Genomic DNA, 27,088 nt, shown 5'->3' with positions numbered 1-27,088 from the left:
TCGGCACGACCGTCAAAAGCCTTTAAAAGCAGCTTCAATGCCCCAGCTGGGCGATAAATACGAGCATATATGTACATATGTATGTATGTATGTATCCGTATATATTTTGGTAGTTTCTCCTCTTCGCCGGAAGCTGCAGCAGTCGTGCCTTTGCATGGCATATTTTTCGGCATTCCACTGCCACTGCCAGAGCCCAGCACTCACTTTGAGCCATGGGGGGTACTTGTCGAAGGTTCAATAAAATCAGCAAATGCTGCAGCTCGTGCAGTGCACATTGTGCATGCTGCGCCTGTTTAATATGGACACAAAGGACATGTGTTCCCAGCGCCGTCATATTTTGGAGTCCAGGACTTCAGGAAATGCCACCGGCTGCCGGGCTGTGGGATGCCCAGGAAGGCTGGGCACGAACAAATATCTCAAACACAAAAGACCCACAAAAGGCGTTGACAGCCCCAATGGGGATCGATGGTAGACGCCAAGCTGTCCACAATTTGCCTTACGCGTCTCAGCGTAATTAATATGCTCGATAATAATAATTTATGTGACTTTGAATGCCCCAAACTTAATAAATGACTCATAAATTTCATCTAGAACCGGGCAATAAAAAGCCAAAACCAGGAAAAAGCAATAGAAAATGCCAAATAACAAACTAAAATCAAATAAAGCAGGGGGGAAAAAAATCAAATACACTCACATACACTCACCCATTCACTCACTCTCACATGCACATACACTCTCTCAAAGTCACACTCGCGCTCTCACACTCGCACTCACAAAAGCCGAACACAACTACAAACAAACAAAGAAATCATTGAACCAATTCAGCGACCAACTCAACAACCGGAAACGCGTTTCGAATAAAAACGAATTGAGGACTTAACAATAACAGTAAAAGGCAAGGGCAATGGCAATGGCGGCGGCTACTGCGACTGCGACTGCGACGGCGACGGCAATGAAAAAAATACAAAAACATACAAAAAAACAGAAAAAAACACCAGTGGCAGTAGCAGCAACAACAAACAGCAAATGGCGTCAGTTGATGGCGACGAAGCATAAAAACCACTCGCCTTGCCTTTATTTTTTTATGACTGGCCAGCATGCAATGACGAAACCAAACGAAACCAAAGCCAAAGGTGCCACTAGCCGCCACAGAGCCCCAGTAGTCAAGAGCTGGCTGGAACTAGTTAGCCAGCCAGCCATCAAATGCACTAAGAACTTAAGTCGGGAATGGGAATTCTGAGGAGAGCGAGCTCTGTGGCAAACCAAAAGCTACTGCTATTGGAGAGCCAATGAGTATTAATTGAGGCCACTGAGAGTGAAAAACTGAACACACTGAAAAAAACATTTGGGTATAGAATAATCTTAAATTCGGAAAGGAGGTGTGTTTGTCCAGTTTGAAGTGGTGTTTATTAATAAATAATTTATTATTATTGGCATTATAAAATCAATTTTTCAGTATTGCAATGCTTTTTAAAATCGATAAAACTTTCAACCTTGTCACAGTTCTCAAAAGTAATAAACCTACAAGAATTTTTTTGAAGGAACGAATAATAATAAGCAACGATTTCGATTGTTTTCCAATATCCTTTGAAGAGTTTCGTAAAGCGAAACATGCTTGTAATCCTCTCACCTTTAAAGGATATTATCAGGAATAAATAATATTATTTCCTAATTCCTATTATTTCATTTATCCCTCAGTGGAAAACCTAAAGTCCGAAAAACCACCCAAAAAAGTGTTGGATCAGGGCAGGGGCATAAAAATGATGGATGCCTGTGAAAAATGTCACTTGTTGCGTAGTCGATGTCAATGTTCCGATGTGGCCCCCATGGCGGAAGCAACTTTATGTTCAACTAGCAAATAATCATGTCCGGACTGGTCTGGACTGGACTGGACCGAAGTGAACTGGACCCCATGGTCGTGGGGTCGTGGGGTCGTGGGGCAATCACAAGAGTTGAGGTTGAGGATTGGTATGTGTGTGTGTGTGTGCGTTGCGCACGGGTCGGATGAGTGACGTGAACCACATGGCGTGGCCACTCTTCTCTTCCCATTATGCTCGGATCCCATTGTCCGGCAGTTTGCTTGTTTTGCTTTTTGGCGATTTTACGGCTTATGACGAGCCAAACGAGAGTCCGGGTCTCCTTCTGTCTGTTCCCCTCTCTGTATGGATAGGTGGAGGGTGTGTCTGTGCTTGGTCATGTTTGTGAAGTGTTGGCGTAGCCGAGTTTATTAGTAGGGCTTATGTTTTATGGCCAAAAGGACAATAGATGGCCAACAGATGTTTGCCTTTTGTTTGGTAGTAGTTGTCATATGCTCCAATAAGCTGTCACATGCTCATGTGCCTGCGTATACGTATGTCGTTCTTGTGCTTGTGTGATATGAAACATAATTTATTATGTTATAAAATATTATCCGGACCACGTCCATGGCTCGCTTCATTGGTCGCTTAAATCGACCGTTTTGTTTGGAGACTCAATTATTCATACTGTTTCTGTTGTTGTTGCCGTTGTAGCTCTTATTATGACATGTGTCTGGATCTGGTTGGTAGTTGTCTGGCTACGCTGCCATTTATAACAACTGTCATGGGCCACCACTTGGTAATCGATGTGCAGCCCTCCTGCCAAACTGGCAGCCAGCAAACGATTCGATTCGAAACGAAGCGAAACGAAATGAACAACAAGAAAGAGAATGTCAGAGTTTAAGCATGGCTGCCATTTATAGATCATTAAGCATATACTCCCATCCGCCCACTCCCAATGTTTCCACTGTCACTCACTTGGCACACATCTCACCCTCTCACTCTCTCTTTTGCAGTGTCCTGCAGCACGGTGACTGTCACCAAGTGCCAGGCCGCACTGCGCACCCTCCAGGCCTTTCAGTTCTTTCGACCCACTTGCCTGTGCAAGGAGCCCGGCATGGATCCCGACTGTAATCACTTTCGGGACTTTCTCTTCGATCATCCATGCGGATTTGTCCTCAAGAAAGGTAAGTTGTCCGCTTGACTTAGTCTTTTTGGATTACTAATCAGTTCATCCCGGAACAGCCGAAAAGGATCCCTATCCAATTGATGCCTTGCCCACGTGCAACCATGCACTGTCCGTGTGCCAGCAGGAGCGCAAATGCCTGAAGCTCTTCGAGGACTTCAAAACCCATTGCAAAGTGCGCGACAATAAGTGCAAAATGGAAAACAGGTAATTGTCCTACAGAACGAACACAAAAAGTTCTGCCTAGAAAATATAAACATTAATATTCCGTATTATAAGAAGACAAAAATAGTAAGTATGAAAAAATTATAAAATTAGAGAAACGGAAGCCAAGTCCCCACCATAATCCCAATTGAAATAATGAAAATTCAATTAAGGAATGTTTGGCTTAATAAGAAAATTGATTTGCCCCTTGCCACACAGCCACGGCGTGACTTGGCCATAACGCTTAATGGTTAACGGTAAATGCAAATTGCATTGGCAGTGCCAGCCAGCAAAAATAGAGTCGAGGGGGTGCTGAACTCGTATTCGTACCACCTGCCTTCCAATGGCGGCAGAGTCCTTCTTTCCTTCTTCTTTGAACATTCAATTTCGATATTCGATTTTATTGGCAAAAAACACTGCATACACACACACACACACACAGAAAGAAAGGAGAGCACGCAGACAGCAACGTATACAGGAGTCAAGTTGAGCGAACAGAGGGCGAAATGAAACTTCCTGCTTGCCGGCATCTTGCTGCTTCCTTTAGCCATCACATATCCTTACTGACACGACTTCCTCCTGGCCGGGTCGGTGCCGGGTCCGGGTCCGGGTCCGCGTCTGAGTCTGGCCCGGCCCGACTTCGATACACTTGAATGCAAACGTTCTGAATGTTTTAATAACTCGAAATGACTTTTTGCGGCGGCTGTTGAGAGCACGAGGGAGGAGTCCTGTTGGGAGTTGTGAAACTTGGGCTTAAAGTCCTCTCTCCCGGCGCCGCCTAAAACTTTCGACACGCATGCCGAGCAGTCTGGCTCGGGGACCTGGGGTTCTCCGGGGTCGGGGCTCCCGGGTGCCTGAGATCCACCTTATGCGATAAAATATTAATTGCAGTGCCGTGTGTATATGCATTTTTGATGTAATTGCCAATTTTAAACTTTGCTTGCGCCAAGCGGAAGTCGCTTCGGTGATGGTTTCTGGAGGTTTTCGGGGTGCTTGGGGAATCCAAATGAATTCAATTAGCTGTGGGGTGGGAGTTGGGGTTGCGGTTATCCGAGGGTAAACGAGAAAATGGTTAAACTATTTCCAACTTGATTCATTACAGGGATGCCTGCCACGATTCCTGGACTAATCTCCGTCTCTCGCCCATGTTCGGGTGCATCTGTCCGAACAACCATATGAAAAAGCGCTGTGATCGTATCTTTAATATTGTTAATCACAATCCGTGCGTGGGTAAGTTTCGTCTGCCGATGTTCCACTGTTGACCGACTGCAACCACAACTATAACAACAACAACAAATACAACTACAATAACAATAACAACAACAAGCAATAACAACACAAACCCCACAACGCGTCAACAGCAAAGAGAGAGTGAAAAATTGCCTCGAAAATCGTGGAAAACAATATTGTTTATCTTTTCATTATCCTCTGTTCTTATGTGTGTGTCTCTCTCTATATCTCTCTAACTATTTTCTATCTGTCAACCTCTGGTACACAGTTCTTGAGTTCCTTTCTTATCCGTATGGTACTCGTAAACTATTATGTACCAAGAAACTGATTTTCATTTCATTTGGTTTCGTTTTTGTTTCGGAATTTTCCTTTCGGTTTAATGTACCTTTGTGAAACGCTCAAAACCCGAAACTAGCCTAAACATTTAAGTAACCTAAACAAATACCAGAAACTAAAATTATCGCACGCTTCTGCATCAACAACAAAAAAATAAAAACCAAACTAGAGAAAACCCAACCAAAAGAAACCCATGTTCTGCGATCAGTAAACTGTAATCGATATGCCTTTATATCCCCATATACAATATGAATATTAGCTATGCTCAGTAATCGTTAATATCACGTATACGAATGTATATCAATATGCCATATATACCTACAATATATCAATGTAAATCCAAGCTGCCGTGTTTGAAGTCACCGTAAACTATCTCTCTCTCTATATATATCTCTCTCTCTCCTTCTGTATCTGTCACCATCAAAGTATGTAGTAGCAGTAAGTCTTAAAAAAGATCTCACTAAGCCAGCCCATAAACTATATTTAGTCACATGCTAAGTAAACTGCCACCGAAACCAAACCGAGTCTGTGCTTTGGATTGATTGCACTCGAACACTTCTAGAACTATCTAACCGCTCTCAAACTCTAGCTAAAGCTCTACTACTACTAACACTACTACTATATCTAACCCACACACTAACAGCCACCCACACCCACAGAGAGACAGTCTCTACTTTCTCAAGAACCACAGGGCTTCATACAGTTCCATACAGGAGTCCCATTCCTCTATATCCTCCTGTTCTCCTATCCTCCTATCAGTCAGTTAAATGCTTTGATTTTATCACGCCGAAACATAATTTCATTTTCAACCATGTCCCCGCTTCTAGAGCACTGCACTCACTAATGGATTAAGAGCACCCACGAGTAGAGCGATCCGCCAGATAATATTATATTGTATTACATTATAAGAGCGCGCACTAATTGCACTAATTAAATACTCGCACACTTCGAATAAACCCACAACCCACACTGTTGCACACTGTTATTTTAATGGAGAAGCAGCTACAACAATTTGCACCTCTGCGGCACTAAACGATTCTCTCTCTCTTTTTGTCTCTTCTGTTCCCCGCACCGCACGCATGCCCTTCCTTGCATCACCACCAATCCGCACCCCCTTTTGCCGGCTCTTTGCAGATAGAATAATATTTTTCCCCAACGGTCTGCCCAAAATGAAGCAACCGAAACCGAAAGCAAAACCGAAACCGAAGCCGAGACCGAGGCCCAAACCGAAGCAGAAACATCCTTCGCACAGCCTCAATGGCACCACCGAGCTCATGTCCAACAACATAGAGTACCACGACGAGCCAAACAATGAGGCACGAGAGGATCCCGAGGATGGGAACCAGGAGGAGAACGAGACGGATGACGACAACGCAGATGCTAATGGCGATGCCGACGTCGACGGCGATGAGGAGGACTCCGACGACGATGATTATGATGACCGCATACGGGCTGAAATTTATTCAAATTATCCACACTATCTGCATCCACCGTCGTGGGGGATCAACAATCCGCTGGTGCTCGCCTCCCACAGTCCGCACACTCTGGACGATGACGATGTCGTCGTAGAGGTGGCCACAACGAACCACCACAAGAAGCCCCCCAACCACTCCCATATGGATGACTTGGAACGCAGCTCAGTGGATAACGTTGTGGTGGTAGTCGATGCCGGACCGCACTCGCATTCCCATCCGCATACGCACACCTACTATACGCATGGGGAGCAGTCAGGCACTTCGACCATTGGATCGGCAGGGCCTCCGCCAACGATTCCCAGCCCACCTAAGTATGTCTGGGGCTGAAAAGCGGCTTGGGTTCGGGTGTGTACTCGGCGTGGCAGAGCTGAAAACTTCCCTCACTTGGGGCTTATGCTGGTGGCATCTTGGATCAAGAGAGGGGGGAAACTTTTCACGAAACTTTACCATACACATGCACATGTGTGATTGCGCCTCTATCCGAACCTTCTACAGCAGACCCGCCCACAACGCCCCATATAAAGCCTTTCATTAACTCGACTCTTAACCACCGAGGCAGCTGAAAACTTTATGCAGAAAGCTTTTAAAATAATTGACTCACTTGGGTATGCCACAATTTCCGGTTAAAAAGCCAACTAATGAATAAGTCCAACAACTGCTAGCAGACTACAAATAAACAGGCGATTTGTGTGCTCTTTGCTTTTTGATCCCTGGGCACTTGTAGACCACTTATATAATCTGATTTTAATGCATTTCATCTTAATAAATATTCAAATGAGTCATGCACTTGGACAGCAGTTCCTCTAAGCTGGAACGAACCCAGACAAGCAGGGAGAAGGCGGTGTACCCGGGAGGCATGTACAATTAATTTGTAATGCCTGTAGCGGAAGTCAAGGGAGTCAGTCTGCCGGTCCGATAGCCAACCTGCTTCTGTTCCGCCCCTCATAGTGGTAATTGGCCATTGTATCACCATCACCCCTCTCATTGTTATTCCAGGAATATCAGTAATGCTTTAAGCCGATTAATGCCCGACCCTGACTCAAAGCCATTTTCTTACCGAAACAAACAAACAAAAGTTATGTAATTTGCCAAATACAAGTACTTATGCAACTATGCAAATAAACCAAGCACCACGCACATGACTCACACGTTCACAGCACAACATTTCACTGTACTTCCTGTATCTCACCAGGCCTGTTTGTAATTTGCACTTAATTATCTGTATAACTCTGCAATCTATTTAGCACTGGCACAAAACTGCACAAAACAGCACTTCTTGGTGACTTAGTCGCCGGCAGCGATATAACCCACCGCACCTACACGGGCCCTTCCATGGACGAGCGAGGTAAGTAAGACCTTTAACTAATTGCACTTGGTTCCACCAAACTTTTGGGGATAGAAATTCAATAATTTTTTATTCGGAAGGACAAGCTTTAGAGATATGTACATCTAAGGCCAAATTGATAGATTTATTAAATTTTTCCATTTTGTTCATAAACTTATCAAAAGTTTAACCGGCTCTAAATCTTCTTTGGATGAGAGCTTGAAATTGAGTTATAATTTAATGGAAAATAATGCTATACTGAATCAGCGAAATTATATCAGTTCTTTTACAAGAAAATCTAAATCATATTCGGTCATAAAGCTGTATAATTTCCAATGAAGACCAATTAATTCGGAAATCTGTATTTAATATAAAAAAAAAACTATATTTAACTTCCGAGAAGACGTTCTTTACTATTATTTTTGTGCTTTTCTTTTATTTTGGGGTCCCATTGAAATGTATCGAAAGTTAAGCCTAATAATACGTCTTATAATACGAATAATTCTGTTCGGTTATTCGTCCACTGTAAATGCGTAGTGAGCGAAAGGTCAGGTCAAACCATGCATTAGACAATGTGCGTGTAAGTAAGTATCCCCAAGAACGTGGTTAGATGAATTTGAGCACTGAAGCACTGCAGTCATATCCTATATCTCTCAGCACCTGGCTCTCTCTCTCTCTCTCTTTCTTACTTGCTCAGCACCTTTCACTTGCACACACTGCACAAACCCTCTTTCTCTGTCCTTCCAAGCTTATTAGACAAAGGAGCTAAAGGATAGGGCCTGCCATCCTTTGTTGCTTGTAGCTCCTGCTTCTTGGCATTAGCTACATATCTGCCAGAGAAATCACCAGCAGTTAAATAAACGCACAGACATAGATACTAACATGCACAGACACATTCCCTACAGACTCGTGGAAGGCGCACAGGTGCCATAAATAAGCATTTTGTTCTCTATATCAAAATCGAAGCATCGAATTACTCTGCACTCCACTGCGGCTCTTTGTATACTGGTACTACTATTATACTCTTAGTCCCTATATTATATAGAATAGTTATCTTTTTGTTGTCCCTATTTTTACATGCAGCCAGCCAGCCATTCACCCAGACTCCAATCATCTTTCCAGCATTTGTTAATGGCCTAATCAATGCATCCCCTCTGGTACTCTGTTACTCTGGAACTCGTACAATATATAGCCCTCAATTGTTCGTTGTGCATTTCTATTTTTGTTTATTGCCACAAACTTCACTCGCATTTGACGCTGGCCGTCCATCATGCTCTCGATGGTGTTTTGTTTGCAACGTTGTTGTTTTGCTTCAGCCCTCACTGTGGACAAAGCTGCTGGACAAAGCTGTCAATTCCCAATCTGCCTCTGCATTGTCCATTGTTGCAGCAGCAGCAGCCTCCCAGCCGGGGGACTGCGGCTGCCCGTTGTTGTAGATACTCGTATTAGCAAACTATTTATGCACGTCAAACACACATACACACACACAGACCCAGCGATCCCCATACAATATGTATGTGCATGTATTGCCTTATTTACGTATATGGCGACCAGTAAATTAACAACAGCTAGCAGCGGTAATCAGTTTAGGGGCATTCCATGCCAGAAATACCAATAGATAGCCATAAATAATAGTATCGAGGCAGTTCGTTATTTTTTATATTTTACTACAAAATTTAAATTGAATTGCTTTTGTTGCTGATTGGAATTTCTCAAATGCAAAGCATAAACATTGCGGATGGCCTGGAGGGCTTCAAATCTGTAGGAATAGCATCAACAATATCCGGCAACAATAGCTCGTGAAAATAAATAAATATGATCGGGGCTGTAAAAGCCTTCGGACTCACTTGATGCTCAGCAATTTAAAAATGATCGGACTAGAACAGCCCATCCAGATTATTATTTAAATTTATAGTCTTCTTAGTTCATGGAAAAGTGTAAAGTTTAAGGATGGTTCTTCAAATAAGTTCATACGAAATGTATTGCAGGACAAGGCCCATGCTTTATATTTTAACGTGATTTTATTTGATGAAAAAAAATCGTCTTGAACATAACAGATTTGTCTATTCCAAATGAAATAAGTAATTTCATAACATTGTGGACAATAGCTTCTTTTTAAACTATGTTTATAAAATTTCTTCCTTTTTTGTCCGTCAGTAATCAGTTTCACTGTTATTAATCATTTCTGTTTGATAGAGTTTATATGTAGCCTTTTAGGTGAGGGGTATTTGGTGTATAAAAATCAAGCCGAGCTTTCAATTTGAAAATTTAATTAAGCACAACTAAAAAGCAAATAAAGCGATTTGTCAGCACTGCGCCAATAACAAAACAAGTCAAACATGCACTCCGCGACTGACCCAACCCAACGTCACCTCCAGCACCTCCAGCAGTACCACCTCCAACCCACTCATGCACATACTCTTTCACAGACACATATACACACCAGTATGGGTTGGGATGTGGATGTTTGCGTGTAATAAATATTTTCATAATATTGTACAATCCACTTAGAAGTAGCAGCGCAGAGCAGAGGGCCACAGGGTTGATACCACAAACACACACCCCCGCTATTTCAGTGCACCATTCCCAACACCTCTGGCAGCATGCTTGTATTGTGCATGTCTGTCATGCATGAATGTGAGAGCTTGTTGCAGCTGCTTGCAGGGCTGCTCCTGCTCCTGCTCCTGCGCCCAATTAGGGCATGAAAACCACGGATGGCCGTTCGGCTATTTGATATGGCAGCCGTAACCCGATTCCCAGCCAGATGCAGCCTGCTCCAATTTCTATTCACACCCTCGAACACACTCACACACACACGCAGACACATGCAGACACATAACGTAATTTTGGAATTATTGCACATTCTGAAATTTATATGCGTTGTTTATGAGTTTGTTTAAAATTCGCGCACTCCGACTGTTCATGTTTCTGTTTCTATTTTCGTTCTAGTTCACGCTCCCATTTCTGCTTTTCCGTATCCCCGTATCCCTGTATTACCGTATCTGTGTCTCAATGTTTATGTGCACGTTTATGTTTCTGTGTGTGGCGATTCATGTGCGAGCATCTGTGTAAATCGCCTTTAATGCTCTTTTCTACACAGTTAACATTGCATGAACTGTTTTGTTTGCTTTTGTGTGTGGTAAAACGGCAAGCAAAATGACCGAAATGCAGTAAATTCGTTTTGTATTGAAACAATCAAGCGGGGACCACATTGCGTATACGCAACAATTAGATAACATGGCTCTGATCCACTCCACGACAAACCGTTTACAAGCGCGATAGCAGTTAGCAAACGGAGCTAATCCCATTCAAGCTCCCCCAAAAGACATCCTGAGCTCCCCCTTCAGTGTGCTTGTTTGGCAAATATTTGCCAGGGAATGCGAGCAACAAACATAAATACGAATCAACGCATACATACATATATAGTATATTCGTACTCGTAGAGACAGACGTCTCCCGACAAATCCTTAGCCATTTAGCGCCAGCAGTTGACCCTCCAGCGATATGTCTGCTGGCTCCCAGCTCCCAGCACACTCCGTGGCAGGAGAGGCTTCTGGGTGGGACGTTCGCTGGCATCCTTTTGAACTTTGAGCCAGGCACCTCCAATGAAGCGCACTTTGGCGTGCTTTTGCCGAGATAAGCAATGGCAATGGCTGGCTGCAGCAGGGAGTCTGTCCTCAGACCTGGAGCTGGCTGTCGTCGAACCGTTTGCCATTTGCGCGCTCTATCAGCGCATGACATTTGACAGACATTCTGTTTATGTGTGGCCATTGATAGCAACGGGGCCAAAACCCCGAAAATGTCCATCGAAGCGTGGCCAGACTGAAATGGAAATCGCTTTAGCCCGTGGTGGTTCCCCAGCAAAGCCGATTCAATGCAAAACGTTTTACCGGTCTCTGTTCCCAGCACTAATTGTGGATAACACCAGTAATAATTAAGAGCACATTTTTTTCTCCTCTGTACTCGTATGTTTAATCAACTTTTCTCTTCACTTTGGTTAACACTCTCTGACTTGTGTTTCGGTTCACTTTTTCTTGATTTAATAAACTCTTTTGTAGCAAAAATGATGTGCCAAATATATTTGGCATATATATCATTTTATTTTCATACCAAATAATTAATCAAAAGTCGATTGTAAGAAAGCCAATGACCAAGCAAAAAATCGATACAGAAATTAATGCGAATTTGATTGGAAAACTCAAATGCTGCGTAGCTGCAACAACCACAAATAACAATAACAATAACAACTAAAACAAAATAACAACTAAGACTACAACAACAAATCTTATATAGAAGGCACTGAACAAGAACAACAACCACAACTACAACTACAACCATTCTACCCCTCTCTCTTCTTGCTAATTCCAAATTGCAGTAAGAATATTGGGCATGGACGAGAGACTGCATCAGAGAATCTTCAATGATAATTTGGCCGTAATTGATACGCCCTTGATTGCCATGGGCGGCCCGGGCTCCGGCTCTGGCACCGTCATCGGTTCCGGCTCTGGCTCTGGCTTCGGCTCTGGCTCCGGCTCTAGCTCCGGATCCGGGTTTGGGTTCTCGGGCGGCTATAACTATAACTATCCGGGCTCGATGCACGGCGTGCCCAGCTATCCGTTCAATATAAGCGGCTTCCATCAGCGGCACATGGCAGCGGCGGCCGTCGAAAATGAGCCATTCGATATCATTGATACGGGCCTCGGCTATGGCGGAAACGGAAATTCCGGTGTTTACTATCAAAGTATGTGTACACGTAATAGCATGAACGTAATCCATAAATAACAGAATCCACGTACTACAACTGCATAGGAAAACAAAAATACAAAAAAAAGCTGCAAAAAGTATATACCAAATGAAATATCCAGATATACATACATATCCATGTATTTGTGTGTGCAAACTCCTAGAACTAATTAACAGGCAACAAAAAAAAAAAGAAAGTTCGTTTGTTCATTCGTTCGTTCGTTCGTTCACCATTTTAGATAGATTTTTGTGAATTTTTTATGATTTCCATTTGTGCCGTCCCCGCCCCCCTGTAACTAAGTACACCCCCTCCCCCTTCCATGTTGTAGGTACATTTTGTTGGAAAACCAAATCCAAATCATTCCAGTTTTCGTTTTTGCGTTGAAAGTGAATATATACTGAACATATACAGAATCCAGAACCACAAAATGGCGTGAACCGAGCGCGGTTCGTGGCTTTGTGCATAATTTTTGGCATTTGATCAACTTTTAAATATTCAACAAATCCAACCAGTGAAAGTACAGTTACAGCTCAAATAAAAAAAAAACAAATATACATTACAGCTTATTTATAAATATATAAATATTTATACAACTTTAACTCTCTTTTGTGTTCCATCATTTTTACGTAGCTTGCCATTTGATTTGAGAGTTTTTGAAAATGTTCCTACAAGAATATACTAAAACCAAACAATTTGCTTCAAATGCGTTACAACAATATTTTCTACTATGAATTTTGTTTGTCATTTTGTTTAACTAAATGAAAAGTAAAAACGAACAAACTCAAAATTGTAAAAAAATGGTAATATTTTCGATAAAAACTTATTTCTTTCGTTTAGCGTTAATTGAGCAAAATGAAAATCTTAAACAAAACCCAGACTTAAACAGAATTCATTTAATTTCTTTCCTAAAATATATATTCAAACTAAAACCAAAAAGAAAGACCAATACAAAAACCAAAGAACCCAAAACCAATTTTGTTACAACTCAATTCAAGCACACTTTTTTCAAATTTTTTCCAACGCACTAACAGTTTTTTGAATCCAAACCAAACCAAACAACAAATAACCCAACGACAAAGCGTTTCATTTTTTTGGCTCCAAGTCATTATACTCGTACCATACCCTTCAAATGCAAAAATATATTTGTACCATTTGTGTCATACAACAATCTACATGGAAGTACTACACTAGACATCAAATTCATTGTTTCATACAAAAAAAACACAAAAGCATCTGATTTCTTTGTACTTCAAAGACAGCGCCTAGGAACTTTTCATGCAGACAAAAACTACTTGACCTAAGGTTAAATTTGAAAAAAAAGAGCAGAAAGCAATAAAGAAATCCCCTCAAACAGAAAAAACGAGTATACGAATACAAATTGATTGTGTTAAGACATTTTTTGTTGGCTTTGCTGCTGCTACTCGAATTTGTGTTTGGCTTATTCCGTTTTCCGTTTAAAATTTAATTATTTGCGTGTACATTTGTTGGTTTTTTTTTTTTTTTTGATTACGTATTCATTTCATTTCTGCCGAGTCTGCAACGAGTTGTTATGTTCGTTTCAATGAACACACATACACACACACACAAAGAGTATTCATTCAGAAAACCAATAAAGTGTGCCAAAGAAACACTCGTTCAATCGGAATAAAATTTGCATAGAATCATGAGAGCTATGAATTCCTGAGCCGGGCACAAAGTACTGCCTACTTTTGAGGTGTACCCATACAGACAGCCATTCACCCACCCACACACACACACACAAACATACACAGGAGTTAGAACATATCGTTGCCGATCCCCTTAAAAAGAATCTTTTTATCAGTAGGTTTTGGTAGTTTTTAAAGTCGAACAAATAACTTAAATAAATACCTTTATATTTAATAATAAATAAATATATCTCTAGAACCTAGTTGTGTTTTGCCAGCCCTGCGACCCTACGATTACGCCCCCCTCCCCTCAGACCCTCAAGTAATAGCCCATAAATCCCCTTATTGACTCTCACTTTCTACTCTCCGAATCTCCATTCTCCCCCCTGGATTACAGTCATAGGCAATAAACAAAATTTGTGGAATATTTGCATTTAATTTACGTTATTTATGTACATTTTTGTTGGTTTTTATTCAATAATTTTGATAATTTTTTTGTGTTGTGCTGCGGCGAGGGGAAGAGCGAACAAAAAGTTGGTTAATTAAAAAGCAATCGATAGCTGTCACCCGCGACAACCTGGTGGCTATCTGCTTTGCTGGCGGCCTCTGTGATTGATATTCTCATATGAACATTCGATTTGATTTGGTTATGGAAATATAAATGGGAATTGTTCCCCCATCCTCCCCAAAACGTAATTGAGTTGTGTGCTAGGCCCTAAGCGCCTATAATCATAACAGTTAAACATTAAATACAGTTCCATGTGTAAATTATATGTGAATGGAATAAATAAATAAGCCAATTGAGAGCGAAATTAAAACAAATAAATGAAATTAATTAAGAGCATAGAGCGGCAAATATGCACAAACAAAGGCAAAGCCAGAGCTCGCATTTATTTAACATTTTAATTAGTCCCAAAGTTCTCTCAATTGGCGTAATCAAGGATTTCACGTACAATTGGATGTGGATTGGAGAGGGCTTTAACCAGAAAAAGAGCCAAACCAAATCATTTACCCGGCTAATGCAGTTTCACCAGGTTGGGGTCGACAGATGGAAGGGTGTGTGTACATGGGGTTCGGGTTCGGGTGCAGATGCAGATGCGGGTGTGGGTGTGGGTATAGCGGATAAGTCGAAAAATCCGAACCCGAATCGAATATGTTGAGAACGGTTGGGTAAATTGAAAACTAATGAACTATTTCAAACATTTTCTCCACGCCTGCCCTGCCCCGCTGTGGTCACTAAACTCTCTGTCCAACGATTCGACTCCGACTCTCCTGGGTAACATTTGCTCGATGCAAATGCAAATGGAAATGGAAATGCAAATCCCATTGCCACTGCCACACTTGGGCACGTTTCGGTCCGTTTGCCGATGCAGGTGGTCAGGATGTGGAAGTTGACCTCTCAACGGAAATAATCAAGCAACACTTTCAGGTGAGTGCCGCAAAGAAAAGCCCAAATCGAGGCACGCAGGACAATTCCAAGTGCTGCTGCAGCAGTACACAATTTTGAGCGCTTATTACTTTTTCCCTTTCCTCTGTTCACATCCCACTCCCAACACAACCTTCCTTAGAGTACCTGTCACACAGCATTGGACACCTGCCGGGAAGATCCGTCCTGCTCGTCGTCCCTGCAGCCAATGCTGATGCATTGTGAACTGCATCGGTGCAATCGCAACGCGTGCATGACATCGCTGCAGGCCTTTTATAAGGGGCCGCACGAGGACCTCAATCTAGACATTGCCTTTTGTCTATGCAAGTAAGTGGCTGGACAGTCCAGCAGCAATTCCCCAAAAACCACCAGCAGCACCACCACGCACCACCAACAATCGCCAACAATTCTCTCATTGTTCGTCGCAGAAAAACCAGCAGCATGCAGCAGAACAGCAATCGGCACGACATGTGCATGATTGCACAGGAAAAACTGCATCCCGTCTGTGCACAGCGGCCGCCCGATAACAGTAATCCGGCCAGCTCCAATGGCATTTACTACCATCCACCGCCCGCCTGTCATGTAGTGGCCGAGAGCTGCAAGGAGGATCGCGAGTGCAGGTGGGTACAAAGGCCATATATCAAAAATTTACCGTTAAGCGGAAGCGGAAATATGCGCAGCGCAATGTAAATTTCTCGCCATGAAAACGATACACAAGTACATGGCGGTTATCTCTTTTAGTACCACGTAACGAGAGAGTGGAAGGGTATATCGAATCCTTGAAAACGTTTGAGTCAGGTAGCACCTTAGGGTTTTCAGCCTGATCCCGCGATAAAGAGACGTGTTTTCTTTTCTTCCCCATTTGTCCATCCCATTTTGGTTTTGCGCAGTTTTTGATCTGCTATTTACCCAATAAAAATATCATTCTTCTCGGAGGCAAACGAAAATTATCTATTGAAGTATTGGCATTCAGAAGGTTATAAGAATTTCACGTAATAAAATATCAAATTAATTTGAGCAACGGAAATCCGATAGTCGGCCCAAACTTCCTTACTAGTGCAGTTTCTGGTTCCCTTTTCGTTTTCAATTCAATTAAGGCAAATTGCATTTAATAGACTTAGTCACACGCTCGCGTTCATATTGAATTAGAAGCGTTTAGCCACGGCAAAGTCGGCGAAAGCCGCAACTTTGATGGCACTTTGCTAAACTCGTTAAATTGACAACGGCAACAGGAACAGGACCCACAGCCAACAACCGACAGGAGTGGCCAGGAGAGGTGCTACGGCTGGATTTTCTCTCAAATTTAGCAGTTGCAAGCAAGCGGGGCATAAAATTACCAGTTGGCTGTTGGCAGTTGGCCGGGAGACTGTCAGACTCCGCTCGCCAGACCATGCTCTTCATTATACCAGGCTGCCATTTAAGCAGGCCAAGTTGCAGGCTGCGGCAGAGAGTTGACAGCCAAACTAAGAACCTCTCCAGCTAGGCTGGGCCAGACCGCGCGAATGTGTCAAACACAAAGTTAAGTTATAAATAGGATGCAACACCCACATGCAACAGCAACACCATCTCCAGCGCGAGAGGGAGAGTGATGTGTGTGTGTGTGTGTGAGAGTGCGAGTGTGTGTTTGCATAGCTCTGGGGGCACAAGAGTGTTTGGGTGTTTGTTTGTTGCCATGTTACGGCTGAACGACCGCAAAGTACGTGGTCGTAGCTGTGGCTCTGGAAATTAATTGCCTTTTAAGTGAATCGCACTTGCTTTGGCAAACAACTAAATTGGACTAATGACGCTCATTTTGTATGCTGCAGAGAGACAGGGACAGGCAGTGAGCAGGAGAAGGTGGAGGTGGTGGTGGGTGTCTGCCCCATGCTTGAGAACTTCTATGCAACGTGTGCCCCTCACGCTCACGCTCTCTCTGTGTCGAGTGCTTATGTTGACTTATTACGTATACGACGGGTTGTGCGCCAACACGTGCCTGCGCCTGCCGAGAACCCAGGAGAGGGAGCTGTGTTCCAACTGAATGCCCATTTGTTTGGCTGCCGTTTCATTGAAGCTGCTCCGATGTCTTAAACTGCACTTGGCCGGCTGCGTGCTGCAACTTTTCGTTGCACAAGCGACTACACGCAGTGTACTACCAGTCCAGGCTTACAATCTCCGAACGATTGCGTCAGCGGTTGATTGGGCCGACGCTGACGCTGGCGCTGACTCGGAGAAATATTCATCTTGTAAGTGGGCAAAGTTTCAGCGAGGCTAATGGGGGAAAAAAGTTGCGAAGATTGCATAAAAAAAAGGTGGGCTCAGAAAGAGTATTCAAGGCAGCTTCGCCATAGAAAATTCCTCAAAGCAATTATGAGTATTTTCCCATGGAAATATTTCTTTTTTTCCTTATTGAAACGATGCCCCTGGAGACTTAAGCTTTGGGGAAATGCAATCTGCTTTACAGCAATGCATCCGATGCATTGAACCCTAATTAGGCTGCAACCAATCTGATTGGAATGCTAACGACTCAGCCATGAGCCTCAGTCAATAATCCGCAAGTGAAATATTACGTATACGTCGCATGGCACTTGACAAAAATCTCACCCAGATTCCAGAAACCAGGAGCCTCGTAAATTTTGTAGCGGAAGAAGCATTTGCCCAAGACTATGAAATGCAGTAGAATGCCGAGAGTAATTTCAGCATAAATTGGACGACATCAATCTCAGGCCAGGGTGCTGAGAGAATGTGCCACCGACGACTGCAGTGCAGGTAACGGTAACTGGCACTCATTCACAGACATCACATGTAGCAGGGACGAGGCATGCAACTGGAGCTAACTAGCGCATGACAGCAAACCTGAAGACATAAACAGAGACATTTCCTGCATGGACATGGGGATGGGCATTACCTTTGAGCAGCTTACTCGGGTTTTTCTGTTCTGTTTAGCATTATCTGAACTTCGTGTTTCTCTCACTTCTTGGGGCAGGCTCAAGCTGGAGTACTACGAGCAGGCCTGCGCCGTGGACAGCGTCACCAAGAAGTGTGCCGGGCGACCCAGCGGCTGTCGAACGGCAATGATTGGCATCCTGGGCACTATGCTGCGGACCACCTGTGCCTGCCAGGGCACCGATCCCCAGCATCTGTACCAGTGTGTGGGCTGGCGGCGTCTGTTGTGGATGAATCCGTGTGTGGGTAAGTGATCCCTATCCACTGTAGCTCCTGGAGTCATTCCTCTATACTTTTAATACTTTTTCTTTAAAATATACACATCAATTCAGTGCAGAAACCTCCTACTGAAAGTTAACTTTACTTTATATGTCTCTTTATCTTAATGACAGCTTGCTGTATACATTTCCTGCATCCTCACTAACCGACAATTTTCCGCTCTTTGACAGTTGAGGCTCAAAAGGATTTCCATATGAAGCGATTGGCTGAGCTGGGTTTCCTTACCACCACCACAACAACGACGACGACCACGACGACAACAACAACGACAACAACCCGGGCACCACCACCCCCACCGCCACCACCGACCAGCACAACAACGACGACGACGACGAGCCTGCAGCCGAAGCAAACGGCCCGGAAGCCGGCCACGCACATCTTCAAGGACTTCAATGCGGTAAGTAGGGTCCAGGTTCAGGTCCAGGTCCAGGCGGGGCATGTTTGAATCCTAATTGCCCCACTGCGGTCAACTAGTGGCCGTCCATTCAGCGCTACCCGATTTTAACAAGCATCAACAACAGTTACCTGTCCAATTCTCCCTCTCGCACCCCACTCCCCTTTCTGGGACTGGGACTATCAATCCATATAGTTTGTCGGTCCGGTTTCTGTTTTCCAATCAGCACTCAATCAGTGGCTCTACAGGGGAAGCGGTGGCGGCGGGTACAATATGCCACAACATACCAGCCAGACCAAAGTCCACATCCAGCTCCACTCCGCCTCGCTTCGCTTTGATTCTGGTGCAGAGCCAGGGCCCAAGCCAGGGTCTGTTGCTGGTTCTGGTTCTGCTTTTGGCCCAGTTCCTCCGGTTGGCAAACCGACAAAGCAATCAATTCCTGACCTGCAGCTGCACCAGAAGCAGCAACAGCAGCAAAAAGATTAAGCCCCCCCCATACACAAAATATTCGCATTCAAACTCTTTAACATCTTTTCGTCCTTCCCTTTCATGTGGCAACAACAACAACAACTATAACAATAACTGCGAACAATTGCAACAATGAACCGCAACGAAAACCACAAAAAATGCAAATAAATAAATAAAAATGTACGAAAACAAAAACAAAAAAAAAACCAACGTACACTGCACAACAAAATTGAAAAACCACGAAACGCAAAACCAAACAAAAAACAACAAAAAAAAACTGGGGGGAAAACGCGGACGAACGGATGGAAACAGCAGCCAAAAGAGAAATCAGAGCCAGCATCGGTAGAACACAATTATCTCGATCCGCCCGATTCGATACCGTTACCCAGCGTAAACGTCGAGAGCGGCGGAAATGGCGGAAATGACGATTATCACAACGGCAATGCCAATGGACACGGAAATGGCAATGGCAATGGCCACGGCAATGGCAACGGCAACAGCAACAGCAACGGTAGCGGCAATGGCAATGGCAGCCGACGTAAAAATGGCGGAAAGGGACGTGCCAGTGCCGGCAGTGTAGATTTCGATGATCCAGTAATTTTCGTTGACCCAAGGGAAACAACAGAGTTTGTGGGCATCAGCATCACAGAGCCGGTGACCACAACCACAACAATGGCAACCACAACAACAACGCAGCCGCCAAGTAAGTAAATGCAAGTGGGTTATAAATTGGAGCTGGGTGACAGAGTCGCTGGAGTCCAGGAGTTGGGACCTCCTCTTCCTTGATGTATGCACACGTGTTCGCTTATAAAAGAAAAGTTTGTATTTTAAACAAACATGGCACGACTCTCTCATGCCTAATTTAAAGTTTTGACCAGCTTAATACCAATTATGGGCCCCTCCTCACACACCTTGCATAGGGAGGTAGGGTTTTCCCACCAATCAGTCATCCTCGTGTTTGGGATTCGTTTCCGTTTTGAAAGTCCTCCACATAATTGATGCGGTGGCTGCGGTTGTTTGGCTAATTGAAAGCATAACTCAGCGCCCGACCATCATTATTATTTTAATATTTTGTGCAAAAATCATTTAAAATTCAGTATCCACATTGGTTACCCCCATATCCGCTTGCATATTTGTATTTGTACGACTATTCGTGTGTGTTTGTGTCTTTGTTTGTGTCTGTGTCTGTGGCCGGAAATGAGTTTGCTTTCGGATGATGTGGCAATTATGTGCGGCCTTCTCTCTAGTGAAAAGTTCGGCCAGAATGCGTCTTGCGATCCTAGGTACATTCCAAATCCGATTATGCGACTATACACGAGTATGTTATATTGTGTGTCCAAACGCACACACGTAGAGTGGGGATACCCATCAAAACGTATCACTCGACTGCATTGTGATAATACTTCCGTTAGTTAAAATCTCCGACAGAGGACATCGTTTATTGTCCATTCATTTATCAAACAAACTCCAACAGAGATCCAGCGAAAGGAGGGAGAGAAAGGGGGTGAGGGCGAAACGTGTTTGCCAACATCATTAAAAATGTAAATGAGTTTGTTTGTTTGCCATCCAGTCCATCAGTCCGCCCATCAAACGGTGTGTCCGAGAGCCCAAAACGTGTGCCAGACCCCAGTTGGGCTGTCAGACAGTCTGTCAGTCTGTGTGGTCAACTCGACTGTTGTAATTATTTAGACACTTGGGACATTTGGCTTTGAATTTTGCATGAAATGTTGCTGTGCCCCGGCGGCAGATAGAGCCTGTTTGTGTCTCATCTATAATTGATTTTCGTTGGCAGTGAGGCGGAAATTTTAAAACTATATTTAACTATTGTTGAGCTCAATTATTTATGCACATTTCGCAGCGGCTTTATTGGTAAAGTTTTTGGCAAAATGGATTTGATTAGTGAAAGCCCAGGGTGCCAGTTAGACTGACAGTTAGTCAGAATTTAAAATTGCAAAGCCCGGCCCATTGTCCGTAATTAAGTGGAGAAAGTCGAAAGGTCTCCGCTCCAACTCAAGTCTCGAATGTGAAAATGTGTGTTACATAAACACACATTTGCACCCTCTCCAGCCATAAACTTCAGCCTGGAAAAACTCGTAATGGCGTTGATGACATGATGAATACTCCACATGAGTGGCGGACATCCGTTATTTGCGAATGAGTGGCAGGGTCGCATTGTGTACGCTGCCTGCCACCAACCAAAAAAAAATATAAAGGACTCGACTGTCTGTGTCTGTGTGTGTGTGCATGCTTGGTTTTGTTTGTGTCTGTGTTTGCCATGGCTGCAGCTACACAAGGCAAGACTATGGCCCACACAGACATGGCCACACCACAAGCTTAAATAGAAGTGAAAATTGCATTTAATTGAATGTTAAATGTAGCAAAGTAGTGAAAATTGAATTATACCTCAAAATGAATGATTTGAGTTAGTTTTTCTTAAGACATTAAATAGTGAATATTTTCGGGATAAACAAAAAATAAGCTGTATCGAGAAAATATAGAATAGAGAAAAAACAGCTTTATGTACAATAAATTTAATTTTCTTTTTACCCCCTTTAGGAAACTGTGTGGTTCAACGTCCTTACCAATCGGATCAGCTGATTCGAGAAGGCAGCAGCAAACGGGTGAGTTAATTAATAATTTTGGATCCATCATATTCCACACACACGTTCCCCCAAAAATAATTGTGCAGTCGTGATCAATTTACAGCGATTAAAGTATTATTTAAGTTGAATGGCATTTGCAAGTCAGTGCAAAATTTATATATTTAATTTTGTGTGTCGTTTTGGATTACATATTTGTTGGGGCTTTTTCTGTTGGAGTTGAGAAAGCGCTTTTTTGGCGCATTTACATAACTAAAAGTTAAGCCAACGGCAAACAGCAACGAAACGTGAAAAGCCAAACGGAATGGCAGCGAAAAGTGGAAAATATTTATGTGGAAAAGCTGCATTTCCCGGCATTCACAGCTTACATACGTGTCAGCACGTGGTAAGGCAGCAAATAAAACAAAAATATAAATAGAATGGGAGCAAGAAATGTTAACAAGAAATTAATTTCACTTTCGACTACGAGGGACCTTAATTATTATTATACATGACGTGCGCGTAATATTAGCCTTAATCGGAGCCCTTTTTCACCGTTTCTTTTCCTGTATTCTGGGGGGATTTATTTTCAGATCTACTCTTTGGACGACGCCGAGTGCAGCGAGCTGTGCAGCTGCGGGGAGTCCCTCACCCTGACCTGCCACGCCCTCTGCGTGCCATTCGCCCCCTGCCGCACGGCCCTGGCGTTCTACAGCCACGCCTCGCCCGCCTACCAAGCGTTCCGCGGTCGCTGCCTCTGCTACTCGGGTCGCTTCATCTGCATGAAGCCGCCGCTCGGGGAGTACATCCTGCCAGGTGAGTCGCGACTTTGGCTACGTCACTGCCCCATTATGGAACGTGTCGGGGGTCCGCCACGGGTTGAGCACTTAACGATTATCGCCGGCGACAGGCGATGACGATGCAGGGCTGTCAAGTACGCAGCATTTTTGCGGCTCCTCCTACTCCCTTTTCACGGCACCAACGCATCTCTATTCTACTTGAAAAACCTTTGTCGGGGGCTTCATCTTCTTCACTCTGTAGAGCACTTCAGGCCACATTTGACACAAAAACCCACTGTGGGTGCAGGGTGCAGGGTTAAATGTTGCGTGGTTCTTGTCCATGCTTGCCACATGCCACTTGCGTGCGTTTTTCTCCGTGCGATGGCCACCAGTAAATTACGTTTGCTGCAATTGATGTTGCATTCTCCCCCCTATTTGTTTCGTTCTTTGACCAGGTGGCGTCTTCTTGCTGCTGGGCTACAGTGCTGCAGATGAGGCACTGCTCCGACCACACACCAATCTGGGGGTGCAGGATGCCGTTCGTGCCCTGCAGCAGTACGTAACCACATACATCGATAATCAGGTAAGCCAGCGAAAGAACTATGGCCAACAATGTACGTATATTAATTGCATTTCGCTGATGCTTTCCACTCCACTTTCCACTCTACTTTGACCTGGCGCAGACCCAGTGCACGCTGACGCTCTTCAATATGACCGAGGAGAACATCATCATTGCTGCACGCCTGCCGCACGATGGCAAACTCAAAGATATTGAGCTGCTGCGGAAAGAGAAGGTGGGTCAACATGCCAGAGGCCACACAGAGACAGACTCCAGCAAATCTATTTCCTTTTCCCTAATAATCCATTTACCCAATAACCCAACATTTATGGCTTATCTGGCTGCTTGCAGGACGAGTGCACCGCGATTCTGAAGACCATCAGTCATCAAATCAATACCGAGCACAATGAGCTACAATCCCACCGACTGCTGAGCATTTTCAAAATGTCCGAAGTCGAGGTCATCTGGCCGGAGAGCACGAGTGCTGCCCAGAGTGGGCATGGGCAGGCGCGTGGCTGCCACAGGCTGCTCCACCTCGCGCTCCTCCTCTCGCTTGCCTATCTCTCCACGACCACGCTGCGTATGAGCGATGCGAGCAGACAGGGCCGGCTAGGGCTAGCGACATGACAGCCGCATAGCTAAGGGCTGAGGATTGCAATTGGATAACTGTACGTAGTAGATATCTGTAAGGGCGGGAGTGGTGCAACTATACACGATATACGGATCGTGTGTAATGATAGCTATAACTGAATATATGCCATGACAGGCATCGGGGATCGGGGAGTCGAGTGGTAAAACGTATCTTATATAGCGTAGCGTATGATATGAATATATGTTGTATACATTTAGGGGCTAGTTCTGTGTTTAGCTGCGATTTTTGTAATGCTTTGTTGTTGAACCCTGACGATGTTGCCGATGTCTGTTTTGAGACGTATGTGAAGCATTACGATACAGTACATACGAGTATATACAATATGGAACTCAACCTAGATTTATCTATACTTTAACGTGAAAAGTAAAACTGCTGTCTACATAATAATATTCTTAGCTAATAACAAAAACAGACACTCGAGAGTTGGATTTGATGTGGCCTGTACATAGAATGGGTTTAAAATATGGTACTACCCGTAGCTAGTGTTTTATACGGTAAACAATATATATATACACTCTGTCAGTCATTCATCATTATCATATCCACTGCAGGCAATATTCCATTGCTACTTTTTGTTGCTATTTAAGCTCTATAAAGTTCTTGGCCGCCTCCATTAAAAAGAATTATTAACCGCCTTAACAATGTTTATTTCTCATGCATACTACTTTTCTCTCTTTTGATTTTTAATTACATTTTAATGTGTGCGAACGGTCGGAACCGGTCGGTCAGGCGCAGGCCTTTTCCACAGCCAACACCAACGGCCAAGCGAATGAACTCATTTAACACTCCCAAGCGAAATATTATTGTTAATTTATTTCACCGTTTTCCGTTTCGTTTGGAGGCGCGAAAACAATTACGGTTTCATTATCCATTATGCGTTCTGCATTTCAATTGTTTCCACACACTCACACACACACAGCTCTCTCGCAAAGCCGCAGGAAGATCTCCGGCCAGCAGCCATATTCGCGCCTCGTTTCAACAGGTTTCATTGCTATCCCAGAATCCCGATTAGCATTTCCGTTTTTCTGTATATATCGTACAACCGACAACTTAAAAAACTCAATTAACGTAATTAAATACTAACAGTACATATCAATATGAACACCTAAACAAAGTTTACACACAAAACCAAGTTCTTACAATGCCCCTGCTCGAATCTTTTGTATATAGTACTTTATAACAATATACAACGATATAATATAACATACGATAAATATACAACAGTTATGGATACGAAACTATCAGATAAATTGAACTGTGTATCGATTGAAACTTCAGTTGAGCCTTAAACGAAATATGTAAAGAATAAAACTATTGTAAATAGTATGGGGGGAAAGAGGCAGAAGTATAAGAAGAAAAACAACACCTGGCTGAATGAAAATTCTATGAATATTAATTGAGTGTTCGACACACAGACACACACTCAAACACACTCACACTAACACAAACACACTCTAAGCCTAAGCTTGACCATTTGACAAAGAGACAGCAGTACGAGTTTCTTTTTGTCACATACTTTGTGGCGGAGAGCAATGTGGAAAATGTGCGCATAACGAAAATGGTCACAATCATGAAAAAATGTCTTCCTTAATGCATATACATGGCGATATGTATTATGTTTATATACATATAAATATATATCTATATATACCTATACAATATACAATTTCTGGCAAGACCATAGCCTGCGCTTCAGTTAGAAAATTGATAATGTAATATACGATTATATAGTGCATATATAGCAAGGGGCTAAACCATATCATTATCAAATATCCTTGCAAATTATACCACTGTTGACATAAAACTATGAACTAATCCCAGCATATCTAAGCAAATATACCCCTAACTAATTATACATATTAATATATACAAAATATACATACAGTACGAGTAAAGTTATAAACGTTAGAGAGCATTGGCAACTACTTTAATAGTCTCTAGAGAAAAAGCAGCGCTTTAACCTTAAAATAAAGAAATACATCTAGCAAAAAGTGTGTAAAGTTTATTGAGAACCTGCTTAAGGCATACTATATTATAGCTAAATATTAGACGAATTTAAATCTAACCAACCAGGCCAGCCCCAATAACAGCCGCAGTCAGAGGAGTGACAAAGATGAAGCAGAGGAGGGGAAACTGTATCTCTAGGATTATGGGAATTATAAGTGGAGCAGTTGTTCATTTGCTGGGCAACTGCATATCGTTTTAATGGCTACTATATCGTTATCAGTTGGGGGTATATCGGAGTCCACTCGAGTGTATTGTTTCAGCCCGTCACTCGGGGTGCGGCACAAGACAAAGCGTAGCTACAATGTAAAGTACCGTTGAAGAAAATAAATGATAAAAATAGAAAGGAAAACGAAAGGAAATTACAAAATAGACGCATTAATGTAAAAAGCAAAGAAAATGAAGGAAATAAAAACTAGCACACAAATACGAATCCCTAGCATGGATGCATAAAAAGTAGCATGAACTTAAAGCAGAGCATAACTCTGGCAATTGTGCATCGGGCATACTTGCATGAGAAAAACCTTAAGTGGAAACCTAAACAGTAAACAGTAAATAGGATCTATACGATATGTTAGGAATACATTTGTGGGCTTTATGTTAGCGTATACAACCAACTGAAGTACATGGATAAAGTTAAATATAAATTATGAAATAAAGCGAAACATAAATGAGAAACCAAGCGATATTTGTAATAAAACATTGTAAGAGAAAAAAAGCAACAAAATATAGAAAGTAAAATTAAACAATCGACTTTTAAAGTTTTCTTGGTTCTAGGCTGGGGTTCTGTTCTGTTCTGATCTGGATTTTAAAGCTATTGGAAACTGTTTTCTGGTGAGTAAAACCGTTCACTTTTGTGGGCCACGTGCAACTCTCGATGTGCACTTCATTATTGACCCCCAAAAGCCCCACAGCGATCGGCAACTAAGTATGTGACACTATTGAGTCGAACAAAGCCAGGACTACAATGGAAAATATACGTACAAGGCGGAGGATACGTATGCAACAAAGACAGCTGGAAAAAAGACCTGCTTCAGGAGCAAACATATCCATAAACAAGGCTACAGCAAAACGAGCCAGAAAGG

The 27,088-nt window shown here is 43.1% G+C and overlaps 1 protein-coding gene across 9 annotated transcripts in view; it reads left to right on the top strand.

Moving 5' to 3' along the window:
- Gfrl (Glial cell line-derived neurotrophic family receptor-like) overlaps positions 1-26,756 on the top strand; it is a 70,157-nt gene extending 43,401 nt beyond the window's left edge. For 2 of the 9 annotated variants that reach the window (XM_033385893.1, XM_015181951.2), the window contains exons 4-19: positions 2,813-2,983; positions 3,042-3,189; positions 4,289-4,416; positions 5,887-6,538; positions 7,472-7,572; positions 15,315-15,370; positions 15,510-15,694; positions 15,796-15,987; positions 18,330-18,535; positions 18,739-18,965; positions 19,743-20,133; positions 21,987-22,051; positions 22,603-22,825; positions 23,244-23,371; positions 23,472-23,582; positions 23,699-26,749. In XM_033385893.1, coding sequence (XP_033241784.1) covers positions 2,813-2,983; positions 3,042-3,189; positions 4,289-4,416; positions 5,887-6,538; positions 7,472-7,572; positions 15,315-15,370; positions 15,510-15,694; positions 15,796-15,987; positions 18,330-18,535; positions 18,739-18,965; positions 19,743-20,133; positions 21,987-22,051; positions 22,603-22,825; positions 23,244-23,371; positions 23,472-23,582; positions 23,699-23,974 — 3,260 coding nt within the window. In that variant the 3' untranslated portion in view covers positions 23,975-26,749. Of the gene's footprint in view, positions 1-2,812; positions 2,984-3,041; positions 3,190-4,288; positions 4,417-5,886; positions 6,539-7,471; positions 7,573-11,926; positions 12,293-15,314; positions 15,371-15,509; positions 15,699-15,795; positions 15,988-18,329; positions 18,536-18,738; positions 18,966-19,742; positions 20,134-21,986; positions 22,052-22,602; positions 22,826-23,243; positions 23,372-23,471; positions 23,583-23,698 lie in introns of those variants that run through there. The other 7 variants (XM_015181950.2, XM_033385898.1, XM_033385903.1 and 4 more) reach the window with 7 other exon arrangements.
- The last annotated feature ends 332 nt before the right edge of the window (positions 26,757-27,088 follow it).

The sequence above is a fragment of the Drosophila pseudoobscura genome, chromosome 2, assembly GCF_009870125.1.
Source record: "Drosophila pseudoobscura strain MV-25-SWS-2005 chromosome 2, UCI_Dpse_MV25, whole genome shotgun sequence".
NCBI lineage: Eukaryota > Metazoa > Arthropoda > Insecta > Diptera > Drosophilidae > Drosophila > Drosophila pseudoobscura.
The sequence above is the reverse complement of the archived record's forward strand: the minus strand, read 5'-3'. Positions and strand labels throughout refer to the sequence as shown.